The following is a 21,732-nucleotide window of genomic DNA, read 5'->3' on the forward strand; positions in this document are numbered from 1 at the left end:
CTGTGCTCTAGAGCCCGCGAGCCACAACTATTGAAGCCCGCGAGCCTAGAGCCCGTGCTCTGCAACAAAGAGTAGCCCCTGCTCGCTGCAACTAGAGAAAGCCCGCGTGCAGCAATGAAGACCAAAAGCAGCCAAAAAATTAATTAATTAATTAATTAAAAAAAAAAAAAGAAGAAGAAAGTTGCATCTTGGGACCTTCATTCTAAAAAGCGTCAATTCCCTTTAAAAAAAATGTACTTTATTACTTTGCTATTAATGATCATTTTAGCACAACAAATAAGATTTACTTTGTAATCCGCCCAGCATCCTTCAAATGGGCAAAACCATCTGGCTCGCTCAATTAATTTTAAGGCTGTCTGTGTCATGGAGCTAGTGTTTTTAAATTCGTTTCTGTTTTCTGGACATTTTATATTGGATACTTAACTCTTAAGTTTCCCCCGTTCACCCCTTTCCTCTCCCGTCAGCCTTCTACACACTATCACCTTAGCCCCGTAGACCCATAGGTTCTAGGGGACTGGATGGCCGTGAAGCTAGTAGCATCTCATTTGGCATTTCACTTTTTTTTTTTTTTTTTTATTCCAGAAGGTTTGTCTGAAAGCGTAATGACAACAAAAAGTAGCAGATTTGAGAGAATCTCCCAGGAGGAGAGAAAGGACAGATGTACACAGACGTGGAGCTGAAAACGTTGCCAGCAACAGCTGGGCAAGTGACAGGTTCTGAAGCGGGTGACCACCCTGCAGAGTGCAGACATGAGCCTAAAGGAATAGCGATTGCACTTGATTTACTTTTGACTTCCTGGGCTACCTTTCATCTACCTTTCATCCACCAAGGGGAAGGCTAATCTTTGCCTCAAATGACAGGCCTCCTAGAGGGATGCTTCTATAACATTTCAGTTATTCCTTATATTTCGTCCCTTTTCATCCTCATTTTAAGAATCTTAAAAAGGATACCCTTTATACATTATGAGAATATCGCTATACTGGTCACCCTATAGTAGTAAAAATATATATATATATATATATATATATATATATAGTTTGACTCAACCGGCTAGAACACTGGAAGCAGTCATGTTCCCCCTTTGTGTCCTTTCTCGAGCACACCCACCTTGTCATCTTCATACTTCTCCTCATCTACGTCCGTGCTCTCCTGTAAGGAAAATCCATAATTTGTAATAAAACGTCAACCGAAATTACCGACTACGAATGAAATGCATACCCATGCTTAAAGTTTTCCTATATCATTGCAACACTAGTCTTTTTAAAAGACACTGTAGGGCTTCCCTGGTGGCGCAGTCGTTGGGGGTCCGCCTGCCGGTGCAGGGGGCATGGGTTTGTGCCCCGGTCCGGGAAGATCCCACATGCTGCGGAGCGGCTGGGCCCGTGAGCCATGGCCGCTGAGCCTGCGCGTCCGGAGCCTGTGCTCCGCAACGGGAGAGGCCACAACAGTGAGAGGCCCGCGTACCACACACACACACACACACACACACAAATACACTGTAACTTCTTTAAAAAAGGACACTTTTAAAATTAAGGGATGCCTTGCCAAGGTTGTAAACAATATGTATAATCTACATAAAACTGTTAAGTATAAATAAAGCTATTAGGGGAGTGCCTTTCGAAGGCAGCCAGCTTTAAAAATGCATTGCGGAGTTGTACTATCTGTAAACAGTTTTGTTCTGAGTCTGACAAATGAAGCAGCTGCTGTGTTAAGGCTGAGAAGACCACACTCCGTCTGTGCTTGGCTCATTGTTAGAATGACTGCACTTTTCCTCTGGGTCCATTACCGAAACATTAGACAGTATTAAATGCATTAGTCTGAATGTAATCAATCTCAAGAATAAGCTACAGGTTTCTATACGGCATTCTTGTTTTCCTTGGGCTTCAGGGTTGGTGGGGCGCAGGTGACGGAAGGAAACTCAAGGCTCAGATATGGACTAAAGGGGGGACTGCCTTTAGTTCAGGGGCCCCAGCACCAGCTGTGCTGCACAGAGGCTTGTTCAGATTCATTTAGAGATCTTGGCTAGTTAACAGGTACACTTGAATCATATCACTGCTACATTTAAAAGCTAACACATGTTGGTACACAATCCAACGATTTGGTAGCTTCAAAAGAATGCTGGGTGTCAGAAAACCAAGGACTATTTTCAATTTGAACACTTACCTTTCTGCTTAACCTTCCAAAGGTCAGCCATGCTAATTAGATGCCATTGTTCCAATAGAAAAAAGAATGGTCAATATAATGCTTGTATAAGGGAGTAACTCTGAAGTATCCAGACAGTACTCTGCTATCCTCCATAAACCACTGAGCAATTTCTTCAGGGCTGGTACTGTATTACCTCCCAGAATTCCTAGGAGCTCCACCTAGCAGTCTGTGGGATACTTAACTGATGCTGGAGAACTAACCTATTCAATGATGACAACAAGCATGTTTCATAAAAGCACATGGATAAAAATGAATACAATGAAACATGGTATGGGAGGAAAAAACTCTGTAATGTAATTAGGAGTCAGAAGTCTTCATCTTGAGACAAAGTCTTCAGCTGGAGACATTGTTCCAGCACTGTTTTGCTGTGTGACTTTGAGCAAAATCACTTTGCCACTCTGAACGTTAGCTTTATGAAGCATGAAATGAAAACAGTAGTTCTTGACTCTTCATGGTTATGTTACCAAGATTAAATTGGGTAATAAATTAGAAAATGTTTAGTAAATTTAAAAGGTTTCATATACGCACATACACATTTATATGCATACATACACAAGTACACTTATGTACCCATATTTACATACACACACATATACATATATATACCTGCCTACAAATACACATGTACACATACACATATATATACACACGCTATAAACATATACATATATATACCTGGGAAAATAAAATCTGATTAAAACTGTAAAAATGTTAGTTGACAGCACTTTTACAACAGATGCTTCTCTGTAAAAATTTCCCTCATCTGTACCTCTGTGAAACTTAGTCCTTACATAAACCTGTACTTTAAAGCTATTTATTTGTTACTTGGTTCTAGCATCTTCAGGCCCCTCATTTATTGATATATGCACATGCTTACTGTACTACACAATCAAAAACCAAACAGAACAGAATTTGGAATTTGTCTGAGGTTTTACTCCCGGCCATAACACTCATTTCCCCCATCCCAAATGAAACCAGAAACATTCCTTAAATATCCATTCTTTCAGAGATGATTTTTTAAAATAATCAGAACATTTATAAGGAAAAATAGGTGAAGATGGTCAGCTTTTGAGTCTTAGAAAACCTAATGTGCAGGTGATTTTTCTAAAGGATGTTACCAAGTCTCAAGACCTTTGATTTTTGTTTTAAAAACTTGGTTCTTGAATCTGGAATGCCAAGATTATATCATAAAGCAAGTCTATAAATACAAGTTCCTTCTAACCCAGAGCAGAAAAAGATTCTATGGGCTGGGATAAGAGGGGTAGGGGAGGGAGAGTTGGAGAAAAATTAAGAAAAGTAAATGCTGGGCGATGTCTTTGAGAAGAGGCCTTGCCTGTGCTTCCTTTAACACCACGGCGAGTTTGAGAATTGCAAGAAAAACTTGGGCACTCAAGAACAGAGGGGCCCATGCCCACACACTCTCTGATTTCCCTGGGAGTTGGCAAGCCTCAGAGCATCCCCTGAGGCTTCAGCCTAGAGGAGAATATTGCACAGGATAATTACATGGAGAGGCCTGAGGCAGCCTCCCAGTTGTGTGTGCCCTGAAGGGGCTCAAGGAGCCACCAAAGGCTTTTCTCTAGTGATTGAGAATCTCATTCCCAGGAACCTTATGGAGAAACAGATGGGCACGCAGACATGTGCTGCCCGCATGGAAATGCTGACCAAGAACCAGATGGCTCACTCAGGCTAAGAAGGCAGGCCAAGACTCAGGAACACGAGATGCTCTAGGAAGAAGACTCCAGATTACGCATGATAAATATCTTCCCTGTAACATGAATACATGTGCAGTGTTGCTCCTCAAATGCAGGGGACTCAGGTCGTGATTTGGTGGTGGTGGTTTACTGCTAACACATTTTTTCTTTAGTCAAATGTCAGAATTATTGGAATGTTTGCTCACCTGGCTGTCCTGGATGCTGCCAACCTTCCCCATTGTAGGTCCGATGAAATTGTAGACACAGAGGAGCGATAATGCCAGCGGGATCATGTACAGTTCAAAATTCCAGACAGTGACTAAAAACACCTGATTGGAAGACACAGACAAAATGACTGCTTGAAAAAACAGTATGGGAGCAATCTTCAATTCCTACTCATTGACTTAAGGAGATTAAACCCAGGACTCTCTATATAGTTCCAAATAGGTTAAAACACACACACACACACATACACACACACACACACACACACACACACAAAGATACACACATGATGACTAACACAGTTTTAGAACTGGTAGCAGAATAAGGAAGACAGAGAAATGAGTTGGCCTGTCACGCTCTGGAATAGAGTTCCCATATTACCCTATCAACCTTATTCAGAGTTTTTTGCTGCTGGATTCAATGTACCAGAATTTAGGAAAAGTAGTGTGGAAAATCCAAAAGTCACGAAGAGGTTGGCCACAGGCCAAATTTTGACAACAGTGAAGTGTATATGAACTAGAAAGAATGATTACTTTTCAAAGAGGCTGCCAATGCTGAAAAATTCAAATATCTTGGATAAAATCTTCAGTTTTCTGAAGTCTCTTTAAAATAATTTCTTTTAATTTTATTGAAGTGTAGTTGATTTACAATGTTGTATTAAGTTCTGCTGTACAGCAAAGTGACTCAGTTTTATATATATATATATGTATATATTCTTTTTCATATTCTTTTCCATTATGGTTTGTCACAGAATGCTGAATATAGTTCCCTGTGCTATACAGTAGGACCTTGTTGTTTATCCATAAAAATCTTAAAATCTCCCCATTTTGAGGCTACATGGCCACAAGAAGATGATGATCAGTGTGAATCTTTGACACTTGAGGAGACATAAGGTTTATATTAGAAATAACATAAACAGTATCAAAATGTTGAGATCATTCTGGAATGTTTTTGTTCAATACTATGTTTTATAGATCTATTGGTGGTGTTATGTATAAATCAAGTATATTCATTTTACCTGATCTATGGTACCCCATTCCAATGAATGTTCTGCAATTTTTCCATTATACTCTCTTATCAATGAAAACTTAGGTTGGAACAGTGTCTTGTTTTTTAATATAGTCAAACATATTAATCTTTGACTTTAGCATTTCTGCCATTTAATATTCAATGTTCTACTTAAGAAATCATATGCTACCCTGAGGTGATAAAGCAATTTCCTTGTGTTTTCTTCCAAAAGATAATTGTGTGTGGGGGGGTGTATGTGTGCGTGTGTGTGTTCCTTGTTTTGTCGCAAATGCTTTTTGGTTTATCGTTGGAAACAAGCATCCGATTTGAACTCCATCCTCACATATAGCCAACTTTTATTTTTATTTCATTTTTTTAAATTGAACTATAGTTGATTTACAACGTTGTATTAGTTTCAGGTGTACAGCAAAGTGATTCAGTTATACACACATATATATCTTTTTTTTTCAGATTCTTTTCCCTTATTGGTTATTACAAAATATTGAGTACAGTCAACTTTCAGAATTAGATTACTGAAGGGATCCATACTTTGCTCACTGATCTACATGCCCACCTCTGTCACACATCAGCTTCCCACATGACTGTGTTGGTTGTTTACGGACCCTCTCATCCCTTCCACTGAATTATATTATTGTTCTTTCACCAAGACCATGTTGTTAAACAGCAGTTTAGTAACCAGATGATATCTGAATGGGTAAGTCCCAATTACTTCACTATCAAAATTATCTCGGATCGTTCTTTGCCCTTTATCCTTCCACATGTATTTAAAAATCAATTTGCAACATTCTATAAAATTACTGGTGAAATTTTTATTCAGATAGCCTTTAATGTATATGTCAATTCAGAGAGAACTGAAATCCTGACACTGACCTTCTAAATTATAAGGACTGTTTATTTCTCCATATACTCAGGACTTCTTTTATGTTATCTCAAAATATCTTTTTTACTTTCACCATAATGATTTTGCATATGTTTTGTTATTTTTTGTAAGTAACTTAACACTTTTGATACTATTACAAATGGGGTCATTTTCAAATATGTATACTTTAGTTGGTTACTTCTAGGTACAGGAACATTGATTTATATGTTGTTCCCATTATTTCTGAGCCCTCTTATTGCTTGTTATGAGATTGCAAATGTATCATTTTGGAGATGTGGTGTGGAAAATCATATAAACTGCAAATCATGACATTTTTCTTTAGCCTCCCAGTCTATACATTATATTTTGTTTTAGTGCTAAACCTCTATGTATTTTTTAATAAGTACAGAATTTTTGAAATACTTTTTGATTCAATGCAAATTATTACACTGTTGATGTCTTCCAGTCTATTAATTTGGTGTGCTTTACCAACTTTCTTTTATTTATTATTTCATAATATATATATTTTCCTATAATTTCCTAGCTTTATAAAGCTTTCTTTTTCTTTTACTTTTTTGTCTTGTTTTGTTTTATTATGAACAACATAGAGAAAAGTAGAGAAAACAGTACAGCAACTTCTCTACTATGTAAAACTAGTGATTTTCCTTATTGTTACCTATTTCCCTTTCCCTGTTCTTAAAGTTCTTTTAGGATTAGAGGTTTTAACTGTGTTCTAAAGGATTACTATTTCTTAATGTGTATCTACTGGATAAGTGGGGTTTTACTGTTCTTTTAAATTTCTAAATATAATTTCAAGTAAAAAGAGGCTGACCTAAAACTATTGAGAAAAAATAGGAAACAACATATTTTTGATTTATTTTCATCATCAACTATTTATAAAATGTCTTCAAAAAAATTACTTGTGCATCAACCAATACTAGAGGGACAGCTGTGTTAGACAAACATCTCATTTGCCATAATATTTGCCTCCACCAGGTATAGGTAAGTAAGCCCAGAGTGTTTTACAAAAAAAAAAAAAAAGAGCCACATTTAAATATCACATTCAAAGGGCTTGAAACTCTTTTAGAGTGAGAGACAAGTACCTTCAGAAACATTTTAAAAATCAATGCCTAATTCTTACTTCTGTAATAAAGGATTAATTTCCTAGCAATAGCTTCTAGCAAAAACAAATAGAAACCCTTTGCAGGGAGGGGAGACCAATTATCTGAGAGTCTGAAACAAAGTTATTTAATTTTGCAGCGGAGTTGAAACCTTGGGAAAAGAACTCAGATCTGAATGGAGTCACTTTAACGTTTCTTGCACCTTTTGACTCAAGAGTAGCTGCAGACACAGAGATGATACCAGTTGGTACTCAACAGAAAAATTTGCCATCTTTCTGAATGAAGGATATAGGCAAAGGAGTCAGTGACAATTAGGGCCACCAGAGAGTGTACAAACACACTGGAAGGAGAGAGTAAGCAAAAGAAAATCCCAAATTCTGTATGTGAACTCTGCTATGGTCTGTACCACACACATGGGGCAGACTCAAAGCAGTGTCTGAATTGGGATCAAAGCTGCCACCCACAGCAGGTGCGACCAAATGTGCAATTTGAGTCTAACAGGATTAATCCCTAGAGCAATCACTAAAGAACAAGCAGAGAAGAATAGATAAAAAGTCAACAGATGAATTAAAATGGAATTCTAAAAGGTAAGAAAAGGGAAATAGGAATAAGAAACATAGTAGACAAATACAAAACTAATAAAATGGTAACCTAAATTCAACATATCAATAATTACATTGAACGTTAACAGAATAAACATTGCAAGCATAAAAGGTAGAGATGAGAATAAAACGAATAACTCTGTGGCAAAAACTTTGACCACTTAAACAAAGGAAAAATTTATTGAAAAATGCAACTTAACAAAATTGAACAAATGTCCCCACCAAGATAAATTCAGGTTCAAATGCTTTTACTGTTGAATTCTCTCAAACATTCAAAGAAGAAAGAACATTATGTTGGAGGGAACACTTCACAACCGATTTTATGAAGCCAGTGTTACCCTGATACCAAAACCTGACAAAGCCATTACAACAAAATAAACTACAGGCAAATATTCAACAGGAACAAAGATGCAAAAATCCTTAAGAAAATAATAGTGAACCAAATCAAGAAATATATGAAAAATATATACTACAGTGTGACTAAGTAGAATATGTTCCAAGAATGTAAGATTAGTTTCACATTAAAAAACAATGTAATTCACCACATTGACAGAAAGGAGGAAAAAACACGTGATTATTTCAATAGATGTGGAAAAAAATATTGACAAAAAATTCAACACTATTAATAAACAATGAATAGAAGGAATTTCCTCAGTCTGATAAAGGACACTTACAAAAATCTTACAGTTATCGTATTTGATCATATTTGGCTATAGTTTGTAATATGTAAATTATGCTTTGAGAAGTTGCTTTTAAAAAAATCAACACTTGCTAGGAAGGAAATTTCTTAGGCATGCAACCACATGAATAAATCTCTAAAACACACTGAGAGAAAGAAGCCTTATACAAAAAAGAGCAATACTGTATGCCATTTAGATGAAGTTCTAGAACAGACAAAATGATTCTATGATGGAGAAAACTGCATGATTTCCTTCTAAAATTAGAAACAAGGTAGGGATGTCTGCTCTCACTACTCCTATTCAGTATTGGACTGAATGTCCTAGTCATTGCAATGAAGGAAAATAAATGAAATAAAAGGCATAAGTATCAGAAAGGAGGAAAGCAATACTGTCTCTTTTCATTGATGACCTGACTTTTTACATAGAAAATCCTAAGGAATCTACAAAGCAAATCCTAGAAATAACAAATCCAGCAGTGACAGGGTATAAAATTACTTTTTAAAACTCAATTATATTTTTAAAACTAGCAGCAAAAATCTGGAAAATAAAATTTAAGATTTTCCATTTACAGTAGAACCAAAGCCCATAAAATACATGGGAATAAAATTCACAAAACGTGAGCAAGATCTCTTCCCTGGAAATTATAAAATATTACTGAGGAACGTTACAGAATACAGAAAGAAGTGGACAGAAATGCCACTAGTTCATGGATTATAAGACTCAATATTGTTAAGATGGCAGTTCTTCACAAATTGATCCCCAGATGCAAGCAATCCCAATTTTGTAGAAATTGACAAGCTGATTCTGAATATTATACTGAAATGTAAATAACAGAATAATCAAAGCAATTTTAAAAAATAAAGCTTATACTACGTAATTTAGTTTACTATAAAGCTATAGTAATGGAACAGAAAATAGAATCCACATATATGTAATTCACTGATCTCTAAGAAAGTTGCCAAGGTAATTCAATGGGAGAAAAGAGTGTCTTTTCAACAAATGGCCCTGGAACAACTGGATATATGTGTGGGGAAAAAAAAATCACTAACCCTTACCACTTACCATATTTAGAAATTAAATAAATCATAATATCTAAAAGTAAATGCTAAAATTTCAAAACTTCTAGAATACACATATGAGAAAACCTCTGGCATAGAGGAGGGTAGGCCAAAGATTTCTTAGGACAAAAAAGCACAATAAAATAATGTAAATAAAATAAAAAGGAAACTTCATTGAAATTATTCTTCATTTGCTCTTTGGAAGACACAATTAAGAAATGAAAAAAAAAGTCACAAAATGGGAGAAAGTATTTTCTACACGTATACTGAAAGAGAACATGTATCCGGAATATATAAAGAATTCTTACAACTTAGTAAGAAGACAACTCAATAAAGATTGGTGAAATATTTGATCAGACTCTTCACATACACACAAATCTATATGAATGTCTAAAAGCACATGGAAAGACATCCAACTTGATTAACCATCAGGAAAATGCAAATAACTCCTATGAAATAGCACATATTAGAAAGGCTAAAATTAAAAAAGAAAACTGACAAGATATAAAGTGTTGACAATGTGTAACAACTGGAGGTCTTATACACTCCTGGTAGGAATACAAAATGATACCTGATTTGGGAAACCACATGGCAGTTTTTCAAAAAGTTGTGCATACACCTCTGTAATTCAAGCTCTCCTACTCCTAGATATTTAACATATGACCCAGAGACTTGCGCACAAATGTTCAGAACATGGCAGCTTCATTCCAAATAACAACAACAACAAGACTGTCAACAGCCCAAATGTCCACCAACAAGTGAATATAATATATCCATTCAAGGGAACAACTACTCGGAATTAAAACAGAACCACCCATAAAATGTCAGAATCAGTGAAGCCTGATTTCTCTGACACCAAGGAAGCTTCTCACCCCACCACGCAGGTTTCCCTATGTTCCATGATGCAGATGCTATGGTGATCCCATCTGAACCTTCCCCAAAAACGTAACTTTAAGAAATTACCTCAAATCTTCAGCTTACAAATATTTCTTCACTTTCTACCCCAAAATGTGTTTACCATAATTTTTATGAAATTAGATATGAAGAATATAAGCATATCTATAGGTATGAAGAATATAAGCATGCCAAATCATGAGGAAAAATGATTCATAAAGACACTTGCATTTTCCTGGGGGAAAACCTAAAAACAGAAATACTATCTTAGGGAGTCAGTGGTTCCAAGGTAGCTGTGATTGAGGAACTTAGCAATGCCATAGATGAACATATCTCTTGAACAAATCCTCTAGGTATTGTTTCTTTAGGTAGGGCTGAGAAATATATTATCTTATGTCACAAAGAGTTTTAAAGAACAAATCAGGCTACATTTTTCTCAGGTTTCATTATGAAGTGGTCAATAAAATTGACCAACCAACCAATTATTAAATATCTTCTATACATCCAAGAGGATGCCTCACTATAAGGTAGTTAACTTGGAATACCAAATACAATAGCATGGCTATTTTCCCAAATACTTCAGGATTTACTCATTTAAGATTATCTTAAAATTTTGTCCTTCTGTCCCTTGAGAGTAGATTTAAGACTAGGAAATAGCTCAATTAAATGAAATCAAGTTTCTCAATAACCAGAAACATTGCATTTGTTAAAACAAATGAAACAAACATACAAAGTGTGATTATATAAATTAGCATTTTCCATTTGTGACCTACACATTGTTCATAATGTTTAAAAGAAATTGAACAATGGAATCAAGATCCTCATTTAAATATATATATATATATATATACATATATTTGTTTATTTATATACACACACACACATATATATATTATGGTAGGGGTGCTCATACAAAATCATGGATTATTTTATGTTTGTTCTCATAAATAGCTAAGGATGCCACAGAAATTTGGGGAGCTGCTCAATACGATCATTATTCAGAGTATAACTTTGACCCAACATTGGTCAGATTAACTAGGTGATCTCAAATTGCTACTCTACTTTGTAGTAGAATGACATAACTTAAGATAGCATATAAACACTAAGCATGTAATAACAAAATTAAATGTTCACTTGTGGTAGAAAATCTTTGAGAAACTTCTATATCAAGTTTCAGCTAATGGAAAATCTACTCTCTGTTTTAAGTTACCCATTCCTATATCCCTAAGTAAACACTGAATTTTAAGGAATAGAATAAAGAAGTCAAGATTCACCTCATAAAGTCAATTAAGGCTTCAGAGAAAACTATTATAAAAGTGGAACTGATTATTTTAGAAGAAAAACAGACAAAAATTAACCAAACATCTACCTTCCTGACTAGACTCCTGGGTTAAAAATTGTATGGAGAAACAGCATCTCAAGAAGCACAAAGGAAGGGCTAGTTGATTTAGTTTGGTTAAGGCGCTGCTGCTTTAAAGCCCAATGACTTTGAATGAATATTCAAGGGGTTGGAAGATGTTTTGTTTGAAAAGTACTGAAGAGGGGTCTAACTTTCTGTGAAAACCACTGGTGTGGCCCCTATGACAAAGAAAATGAGAAAGAGAAGCACACACACACCTTTCAGAATATTGTGAAAATCAGTTCTTCTGTTACACTAAAGATTAAATCTAGATATTTGAAAACAGTGTCTCTTGAAATAATCAGTCTTTATGAACATCCATCCTGTATGTGTCTGGCCCAGATTGGGGGGGAGATTCACACACAGATGATTATTTTAGAATAAAGGTATTGAGTACTGTGAAACAAACTATGCTAGTTCTGATCCAAGAAACTCAAGGGTTAAAACAAAGAGAAAACAACGCAACAATTTGTTCTTAATTTGACCACATGCAAGTTCATTTCTATGACAACAAATCAGTGAGTGGCCCCCTCTCAATAAAGTATACCTGGATTTATTGTCATTAAAAGAGAAAAACAGGAGCTTCCCTGGTGGCGCAGTTGTTGAGAGTCTGCCTGCCGATGCAGGGGACACGGGTTCGTGCCCTGGTCCGGGAAGATCCCACATGCCGCAGAGCGGCTGGGACCGTGAGCCATGGCTGCTGAGCCTGCGCATCCGGAGCCTGTGCTCCACAACAGGAGAGGCCACGGCAGTGAGAGGCCCGCGTACCGCAAAAAAAAAAAAAAAGAGAAAAACAAAATGCCTTATGTACCACCATAATAAAGCAAAACAATAGAAAACCAAAAAAAAAAAACACCTACAGGTCATGTCATGCCCTTTCATCTGAATATTTTCTATTGCTTCCTGGCCTACCTTATGACATTTAGACCTCATAGTTTAACATCTAAGACCTTCCTCAAACTGACCGATACTTGACTATTTCATAAGCCAACACCCACCACACATCCTAGATTCCTAGTCATGTTGCACTATTTACAGACCCCAAGAGATGAAATGGTGTCCAGGATTCTGCTTCTGAACACATCCTTCTCTCATTTAGGAAGCTACTGCTTGAACATTTCCTCACTCTTAAGTGTGATCCCCTCACCCCAACCCTGAGCACTAACGCACTAACCCCATCTTTTTGTCACTGCTTTACTTCATGCGTAAAATGATTGTCCCAGCATTTATTGAACACCTACCATGAACCACACTGATTTAGACACAACAGTGAACAAAACCAAGCAACCAACCAACAAACAAAACAGACTTCATAGAGCTTACATTGTATTTGGGGATTAGGGATGAGATTGATACATAAGTAAACTATTCTACATCATCAGATGGTAGGAACGGCTATGAGGAGGGTGACAAAAAACAAAACAGGAATGTAAGAAAGGGAATACCAGGCGATGGAGCTGGGACTGCAATTATAAGTAGAGTGGTTAGAGACAGCCTTGCTGAGAAGGGCAATATGTGGGCAAAGCCCTTGGAGAAGTGTGCAAATCTAGGTGAATAGTGTTTCTGGTCAGAAGAACAGCAAATCCAAAGGTCCGGAAATGGGAGTATGCCTAGTACGTTCAAGGAGTAGTAAGAACCCCCTTGGCTGATACAGAGTGAGCAAGAGGATTAGAAAGGCAAGAAGTGAGAAAGGAACAGGAGCCAGTTGTGGGGCTTGAAAAACTGGAAGACTGGATTGGTTCATTAATGGAGACAATAGTCTGTAGAAAGAACAGGTTTGGAGAAGGAGAGTCTGAGGCACCTATTAGACATCCCTGCAGAGACACAGAGTAGGCAATGGATAGAAGGTTTGGAGTTCAGAAAAGAGGCTAGGGCTAGAGGCACAGATTTGCATATTATCAGCATCCAGATGGTATTTAAAGGTATCAGACTGGATAATTTTAACAAGGAAATAACAGTAGAGAAATGGCCTACAAGTGTAGTGATCCCTAGAAAAGTGCAAATTTATGGGTTGGAGAAGATTAAAAGGAACCAGAAAAGGAGACTGAGGAGCAGTCAGAGCAAAAGAGATACACTGGGAGATTGTGCTGTCCTAGAAAACAAGATAAACAAAGAGGAGGGCAACAATACATTTCTAAATAAGATGGTCACTGAAAATTGGTCATTGGTGATTTGAAATGAGCAGCTGACTGGAGTGATAAGACAAAAATCAGATAACAGTGAGTTTAAGAGAGAACAGCAAAACTACAGACAGTGAGTAGAGATAACTCTATGAAACAGTTTGATATAAAAAAGAGCAGAGAAACAGGGTGGAAGCTGGAAGGGGATGTAGCAACAATACAGGAGAGAGAGGGAGAAAAAAATGATGATGTAGGAGACAGAAGAAAGAAGAGTTGGAACAATATTTTTGAAACAGTGGGTAGGAGTAGGAGCCAGTGCACAGATGGAGGGTTGGTCTTCAGAAGCAACAATTCAGTGATTCACAGTTAGAGGAGGAAAAGCAGAGGATACGGACATAGATGTTGGTAGGGGGATAGGTAGGTATGGTGAGGGCAAGATAGCAGTAGATGGGTACTTGTGTCAACCATGGTCATGATCTGAGTGAGGACAGGGAGAAGGTATTAGAGTTTGAGGACAGAAGAGAAGTTATAAAATAGTCTAGAAGAGAGGAAAAGAGAATGGCTCATAGAAATGTAATATAACTGTCAGGAGGCACTGTATGTTTTTCTCTAGCCATGCTTACTTGAGGTTGCTAATCAAGTATAATGAAGGTAGAAAAGGAAAGAAAATTATTTTTAAAATGGACCATGGAATCTGAGCTGGATTACTGGTGAGGAACAATATAAAGTAGAGAGGATAAAATTTAAATGCAATGGCTATGTTGATTAACAGATTATAAACAGCTGATAAGAAAATTAGTGAACTGAGAAATAATTCCAAAGAAGTTCTTCAGAATGGAGATGAGAGAAACAAAGATACAGATATGTAAGAGGTTAAAAGACATGGAAGATAGAAACAAGAAGGTCTGACATACGTCTGATGGGTGTTGAGGGGGCAAAGGGTTAATGAGAGAATGGGGAAGCAATATATGAAGATACAATGCTTGAGGATTTTCCAGAACTGTTGAAACATACCATATAGGAAGATCCAAAAAACCCATATTAGGATAAATAAAGAAGAATTTAGGCCTAAAAATGTCATGGTAGAACAGAAGAATACTTGGGGAAAAAGTAGAAACATTCACAAGCAGCTAGAGAGAAAAGACAATTCAACTTCAAAGAAAAAGCAATTTGAGTGACTTTATATCTCAATGCAACAAGGGAAGCAAGGACAGAGTAGAATAACTTAAATACATATGCTTTCAGTCTTTCAATTTGGAAACTTGTACCTAGCAAATTGTCTTACAAGTAAAACTGAGACTTTTCCAGAAAAGCATGAGCCAGCAGTGCTTATCAACCAAAGACCCTCATGAAAGTACATATAATAGATTTATTTCAAAGAGAAGGAAAATCGTCCCTGGTATAAAAAGGCTGAACATGAGAATGTATGTGTTCAAAAGCAATGGTAAATGTGTATACCAGTCTAAATAAACATGGACGTATTAAAAAAAAAAGGTTTAATTTGTGTGTAATGAGACAATCTAGTAGTAAAACAGGGGACAGAAAAAGCCCATAAACTGGGAGAGGTATGGGTTGATTTGAAAAATTCTTAGACACCCTTGTTGTTAAGCCTGTATGTTAAGTAGACGTGTAAATTTCAGCTTTTCAGTATGAAGCTGAAGCTTTCTCTCATTCTTTCTGCATAAAACAAAATAACCCACAAAAAACAAACAGAAACCCCCCAAACAGCTGTGAAAACTGAATAATCTATACAAACTCTGTATGAAGACATTTAGAGAGAATCAAGGCATCCAGGACCTGAGGGGACAAGATCAAGGATAAGAGACAAATGCAGCGAGGTACATCTTAGTTTGCTATTGCTTTAACTCCTTCAGAGTTTTTTGTTATATTTTGTTTTATTTTTGCCAATTCACTGTGTAAGACAAGTGGCTGAGCACACAGGAGCAGTTTAGAGCTTGCTTCAATCTTAATTATCTAGGGAGGTAAAAATTGGAGTGCAGGGGAACTATGGCAGCCAGGACTTGAAGGACGAAAGGAATCGCAGAGATGCAAGCCTGACATTCTGCATGCATGTTCCCTTGAGAAATTTACTGTTTCCTAAAGCATGTGAGGCTAGGATGAAAAGTTGAGGCCAAGCAGAAAGTGGGAACTAAAAGTTTTTGGCAATCACACTGAGTTGGGAAATAAAAACTGGAGGTTAAGGACTCTTAGAAGATAAGGGCTCTAGTAAACACTACAGAATTTTATTAAGACTCCTGAAGCACTAAGCATAGGGGTAAAACCAGAAATAGATCAATCCTCAAAATGCTTGAAATCCTTCCTACCTTGGATCATTTCAATCCCTAACTGGATCATTCTGACTTGCTAGACCCTCACTGCCTCCTCTACATCCTCTCTTGTGGAAAATAACATATTCCATATCCTCTAAAACATTTTAATAAATCTTATCCAGTATTTGATAAAAAAATAACCAGGTATGGTCAGGATTAAAAAACAATGACCAAAAATCAAGAGAAAAACAGACAATGAGAACAAAAAGTTTATTTAGATGTAAGAGTTACCAGTTATAAATTTTAAAATATCCATGATTAGGGCTTCTCTGGTGGCGCAGTGGTTGAGAGTCTGCCTGCCGATGCAGGGGACATGGGTTCGTGCCCCTGTCTGGGAAGATCCCACATGCCGCGGAGCGGCTAGGCCCATGAGCCATGGCCACTGAGCCTGCGCGTCCGGAGCCCGTGCACCGCAACGGGAGAGGCCAAAACAGTGAGAGGCCCGCATACCGCAAAAAGTAAAATAAAATAAAATAAAATAAAATTTAAAAAAATATATATCCATGATTAATATATAATATATATGTGTATATTAATATATACATGAAAATGGATTAAAATAACATGGAGAATATCAGCAGAGAACTGGGGTCTATGAAGTAGAATCCAATGGAAATGGAAAATTTTTTTTAAAAAGATAAGTGAAATGAAGAGCTCACTAAATGAATTTAATAGCAGAGCAGAAAAGAGAGCATTTGTGATTTGGAGTATTAGTAGAAAATATCTATACTTAGAGCAGATATAAACATGATGACAAAATACACCAAAAAAAAAAAAGCAGCTACATGGCACATTTAGAAAGTTTTAATTTAGATGTAAAAACTTGGAGTCCAGAAAAAGAGAGTAAGAGAGAAATGGGGAAAAGCTATAAATGATATTGAATGAGAATTTCCAAAAACCTAATATAAAAGCTGTGAAGTTACAGATTTAAAGAACCTCAAATAGGATGAAGGGGAAAAAAATCACAGGCAGGCATCTCATAGTAAAACTGCATATAATTCATGACGAAAAGAAAGGGGAAAAGTAGATATAGTGAAGTTTAAAGAAAAATCACATTTCCTCCACAATGAATAACAATCAAACTGACAACTGACTTTTTTTTTTTTTTTTTTTTTTTTTTTGCTGTACGTGGGCCTCTCACTGCTGTGGCCTCTCCCGTGGCAGAGCACAGGCTCCGGACGCACAGCCTCAGCAGTCATGGCTCACGGGCCCAGCCACTCCGTGGCATGTGGGATCTTCCCGGCTTGGGGCATGAACCCATGTCCTCTGCATCGGCAGGCAGACTCTCAACCACTGTGCCACCAGGGAAGCCCGACAACTGACTTTTCAATGGAAAAGATAACAGCCAGAAGGCAATTAAAAAGAATCTGTATAATATAGGATTTATCTGCTCCTTGAATGTTTGGTAAAAACGTGTCTCTAAAGTTGCCTGGGCCTATGATTTGTTTTCTGGTAAGACATTAAACCACTGATCCAATTATTTAGTAGGTGTAGGACCATTCAAGTTCTCATTCTTTTTCAGTCATTTGGATACACTGTGGTACAAGTTTCATCTCTTTCATATATCTTTCAACATTTTAAGCATAAAACTTCATAATATCCTCATATGTTTAATCTCTGCCCATCTGAATTATCTCCCCATTCAATGCCTGCTGTTATTTATTTGTGTCTTTACTCTCTGTACATTGAAAACTCTCAGGAAAGAATAAACCATTTTGTTAGTTTTTCAAAGAGACAGCTTTTAACTGTTATTCCTTTTTATTTTACACACATATTCTACTTCACCAATTTTTCTCTTATTTTTATTTCTAATTTGGCTTCATTCTGCTGTTCTTTATCAATGGCATGATTCTGACAGTTAACTCAATAATTTTGATTCTGACTTATTTTCCATATTGGCTTTGTCTTGTTCTGTATTTTGTGAAACACATGTCAGTTCTAACTATTACGTGGAAGAGCAAAATGCCAAGAAGAGCCCAGGCATTCTTGAAGATGAAAAACAAATTGGGAAGGACAATGCTAAATTCTAATGATGTTTGTGTAACATTGGTACTGGTGTAGACAAGAGACCAATGAATGGACAAGCCCACCTATATAAGGAAACCTGATTTACAATATGACCTGGTGGAAACTGCAGATCTCTGAGGAAAAGTAGAATATTCAAGAAATGGTACTGGATCAGTTGGTATCCAAAATACAAAAATGAAATCAATTCACAAGCAGATTTTAAAATTTAATATAAAAAGTAAAACCATAAAAAAATTAAAGAGCATCTTTATGACTTTGAGACTGGGAACGATCCCTCCACAGTGACACAAAATGCACAAACCACAGCAAAAATAAGTAATAAATTTGACATTAAGTATCAGAATTTTGTTCATCAAAATATATAATGAAAAAAAAATAAGCCACAAACTTGGAGAAGATATTTCTATTACAAAGAAGTTCTATCTAGATTACATAAAACACCTCTACAAATCAATAAAAAGGTAGAGGGGGAAAGAAAATTAGGCAAAAGGAGAAAAAAGGAGTGGAAAGGTCCCCAAACCTATATATATTATTAGTAGTGAGGAAAATGGAAATTAAAACCACAACAAAGTATGACAACTCAAGAGATTGGCACAACTTAGAAGTCATATAATGAGAAGAGTTTTCTAAGATGTAGAACACTGATAACTTTTATTTGATGCTGACGGTTCAGTAACTTGGGAAATGGTTACATTAACTATTAAGCAGAATGTGTATATCAGATAATCATTTTTACTCCTAGGTATAAACTTGGGAGCAGTGGGTTTCAAACTTTAGCATGCATGGGAAATGCCAGAGGACTGGTGTAGACAAGATCTCTGGGCCCCACCTACAGTTCCTGGTTCAGCAGGATTGGGGAGGGGCCCGAGAAATTCATTTCAGCAAAGTTTCTAGGTGATGCTGATGCTACTCTCCAGGCACTACATATTGAGAGCCATTGCTCTAAAGTCTTGCACATGTCCGCCAGATGAAATGTACAACGTTGACAAGACCACTTTTCATAATAGCTGAAAAACAAGCAAACCAACCAACAAACAAAAAACTCCAATCAAGCCTGCAATCAATTCAAATACCTTTCTAGAGTAGAATGGATAAATAACTTATACATAAAGTTATATATCATACAGAATGAAGATATCTGACGGTCACATTTTGACCACATGGACGAAGGTCAAAAACAATACTGAGTGAATTAATTTGTAAGTCACAGAGTAAGACCTAAAAATATTACACAATTCCTTTATAAAATCTTAAAAAAGCAGACAAAATTGAATTACACTGTTCAAGATAGATACAAAGGTGGTAAAACCACAATGAGTAAATGACAGACATTCAGTGTTACCACTGCTTCTGGGGATGAGGGAAGAAGGATTCAGTAATAAAGAGGCAGAGGAAGAACTCTAAAATAACGGGAGGGTGGGACCTGCAAGATGATGGAGAAGTAAGACATGGCGATCACCTTCCTCCCCACAGATACATCAAAAATGCATCTACATGTGGAACAACTCCTACAGAACACATACTGAATGCTGGCAGAAGGCCTCAGACTTCCCAAAAGGCAAAAAAGTCCCCACATACCTGGGTAGGGCAAAAGAAAGAAAGAAAAAAAAAAAGAGACAAAAGAATAGGGACAGGACCTGCACCTCTGGGAGGGAGCTGTGAAGAAGGAAAGGTTTCCACACACTAGGAAGCCCCTTCGCGGGTGAAGATTGCAGGTGGCGGAGGTGGGGAGCTTCGGGGTCGCGGAGGAGAGTGCAGCCACAGGGGTGAGGAGGGCAAAGTGGACAGATTCCCACACAGAGGATCGGTGCCGACTGGCACTCACCAGCCCGAGAGGCTTGTCTGCTCACCCGCCGGGGCGGAAGGGGCGGGGAGCTGAGGATTAGGCTTCGGTCGGAGCGCAGGGAGAGGACTGGGGTTGGCGGCGTGAACACAGCCGGCAGGGGGTTAGTGCGCCACAGATGGCCGGGAGGGAGTCCGGGGAAAAGTGTGGAGCTGCAGAAGAGGCAAGAGACTTTTTCTTGCCTTTGTTTCCTGGTGTGCGAGGAGAGGGGATTAAAAACGCCGCTTAAAGGAGCTCCAGAGACGGGCGCGAGCCGCGGCTATCAGCACGGACCCCAGAGACGGGCATGAGACGCTAAGGCTGCTGCTGCCGCCACCAAGAAGCCTGTGTGCAAGCACAGGTCACTCTCCACACCGCCCCTTCTGGGGAGCCTGTGCAGCCCGCCACTGCCAGGGTCCTGTGATCCAGGGACAAATTCCCCGGGAGAATGCATGGCGCACCGCAGGCTAGTGCAACGTCACGCTGGCCTCTGCCGCCGCAGGCTCGCCTCGCACTCCGTGCCCCTCACTCCGTGCCCCGCACTCCGCCCCTCCCTCCCCCCCGGCCTAAGTGAGCCAGAGCCCGGAGTCAGCTGCTCCTTTAACCCCGTCCTGCCTGAGCAAAGAACAGACGCCCTCAGGCGACCTACACGCAGAGGCGGGGCCAAATCCAAAGCTGAGCGCCTAGGAGCTGTGAGAACAAAGAAGAGGAAGGGAAATTTCTCCCAGCAGCCTCAGGAGCAGCGGATTAAATCTCCACAATCAACTTGATGTACCCTGCATCTGTGGAATACCTGAATAGACAACGAATCATCCCAAATTGAGAAGGTGAACTTTGGGAGCAAGATAGACTATTTTTTTCCCCTTTTCCTCTTTTTGTGAGTGTGTATGTGTATGCTTCTGTGTGAGATTTTGTCTCTATAGCTTTGCTTTCACCATTTGTCCTAGGGTTCTGTCCGTCGTTTTTTTTTTTTTAACTGTAAAACTTTTTAAAAATAATTTTGATTTTTTATTTTAATAAATTTATTTTACTTTATCTTACTTTATTTTATCCTCTCTTCCTTCCTTCCTTCCTTCCTCCCTCCCTCCCTCCCTCTCTCTCTCTCTCTCCCTCCCTCCCTCTCTCTCTCTCTCTCTCTTTCTTTCTTTCTTTCTCCCTTTTATTCTGAGCCGTGTAGAGGACAGTCTATTGGTGCTCCAGCCAGGCGTCAGGGCTGTGCCTCTGAGGTGGGAGAGCCAAGTTCAGGACATTGGTCCACAAGAGACCTTCCAGCTCCACGTAATATAAAATGGCGAAAACCTTCCAGAGATCTCCACCTCAACAACAACACCCAGCTTCACGCAATGACCAGCAAGCTACAGTGCTGGACAACCTATGCCAAACAATTAGTAAGACAGGAACACAGCCACATCCATTAGCAGAGAGGCTGCCTAAAATCATAATAAGGCCACAGACACCCCAAAACACACCACCACACGTGGACCTGCCCACCAGAAAGACAAGATCCAGCCTCATCCACCAGAACACAGGAACTAGTCCCCTCCACCAGGAAACCTACACAACCCACTGAACCAACCTTAGCCACTGGGGACAGACACCAAAAACAACGGGAACTATGAACCTGCAGCCTGTGAAAAGGAGACCCCAAACACAGTAAATTAAGCAAAAT

General features: G+C 38.2%; 1 protein-coding gene across 1 annotated transcript in view; it reads right to left on the minus strand.

The window, feature by feature from the left end:
• The window catches only part of MCTP2 (multiple C2 and transmembrane domain containing 2), a gene marked incomplete at its 5' end in the record, with an annotated part of 189,755 nt that overhangs the window by 32,669 nt on the left and 135,354 nt on the right, over positions 1 to 21,732 (minus strand). The window contains 2 exon segments of the mRNA XM_082850959.1: positions 1,108 to 1,149; positions 4,103 to 4,225. Of these exon segments, the coding sequence (XP_082707085.1) occupies positions 1,108 to 1,149; positions 4,103 to 4,225 (165 nt within the window).

Source organism: Leucopleurus acutus (genome assembly GCF_964270905.1).
Source record: "Leucopleurus acutus genome assembly, chromosome: 1".
In the NCBI taxonomy this organism is placed as follows: Eukaryota; Metazoa; Chordata; class Mammalia; order Artiodactyla; family Delphinidae; genus Leucopleurus; species Leucopleurus acutus.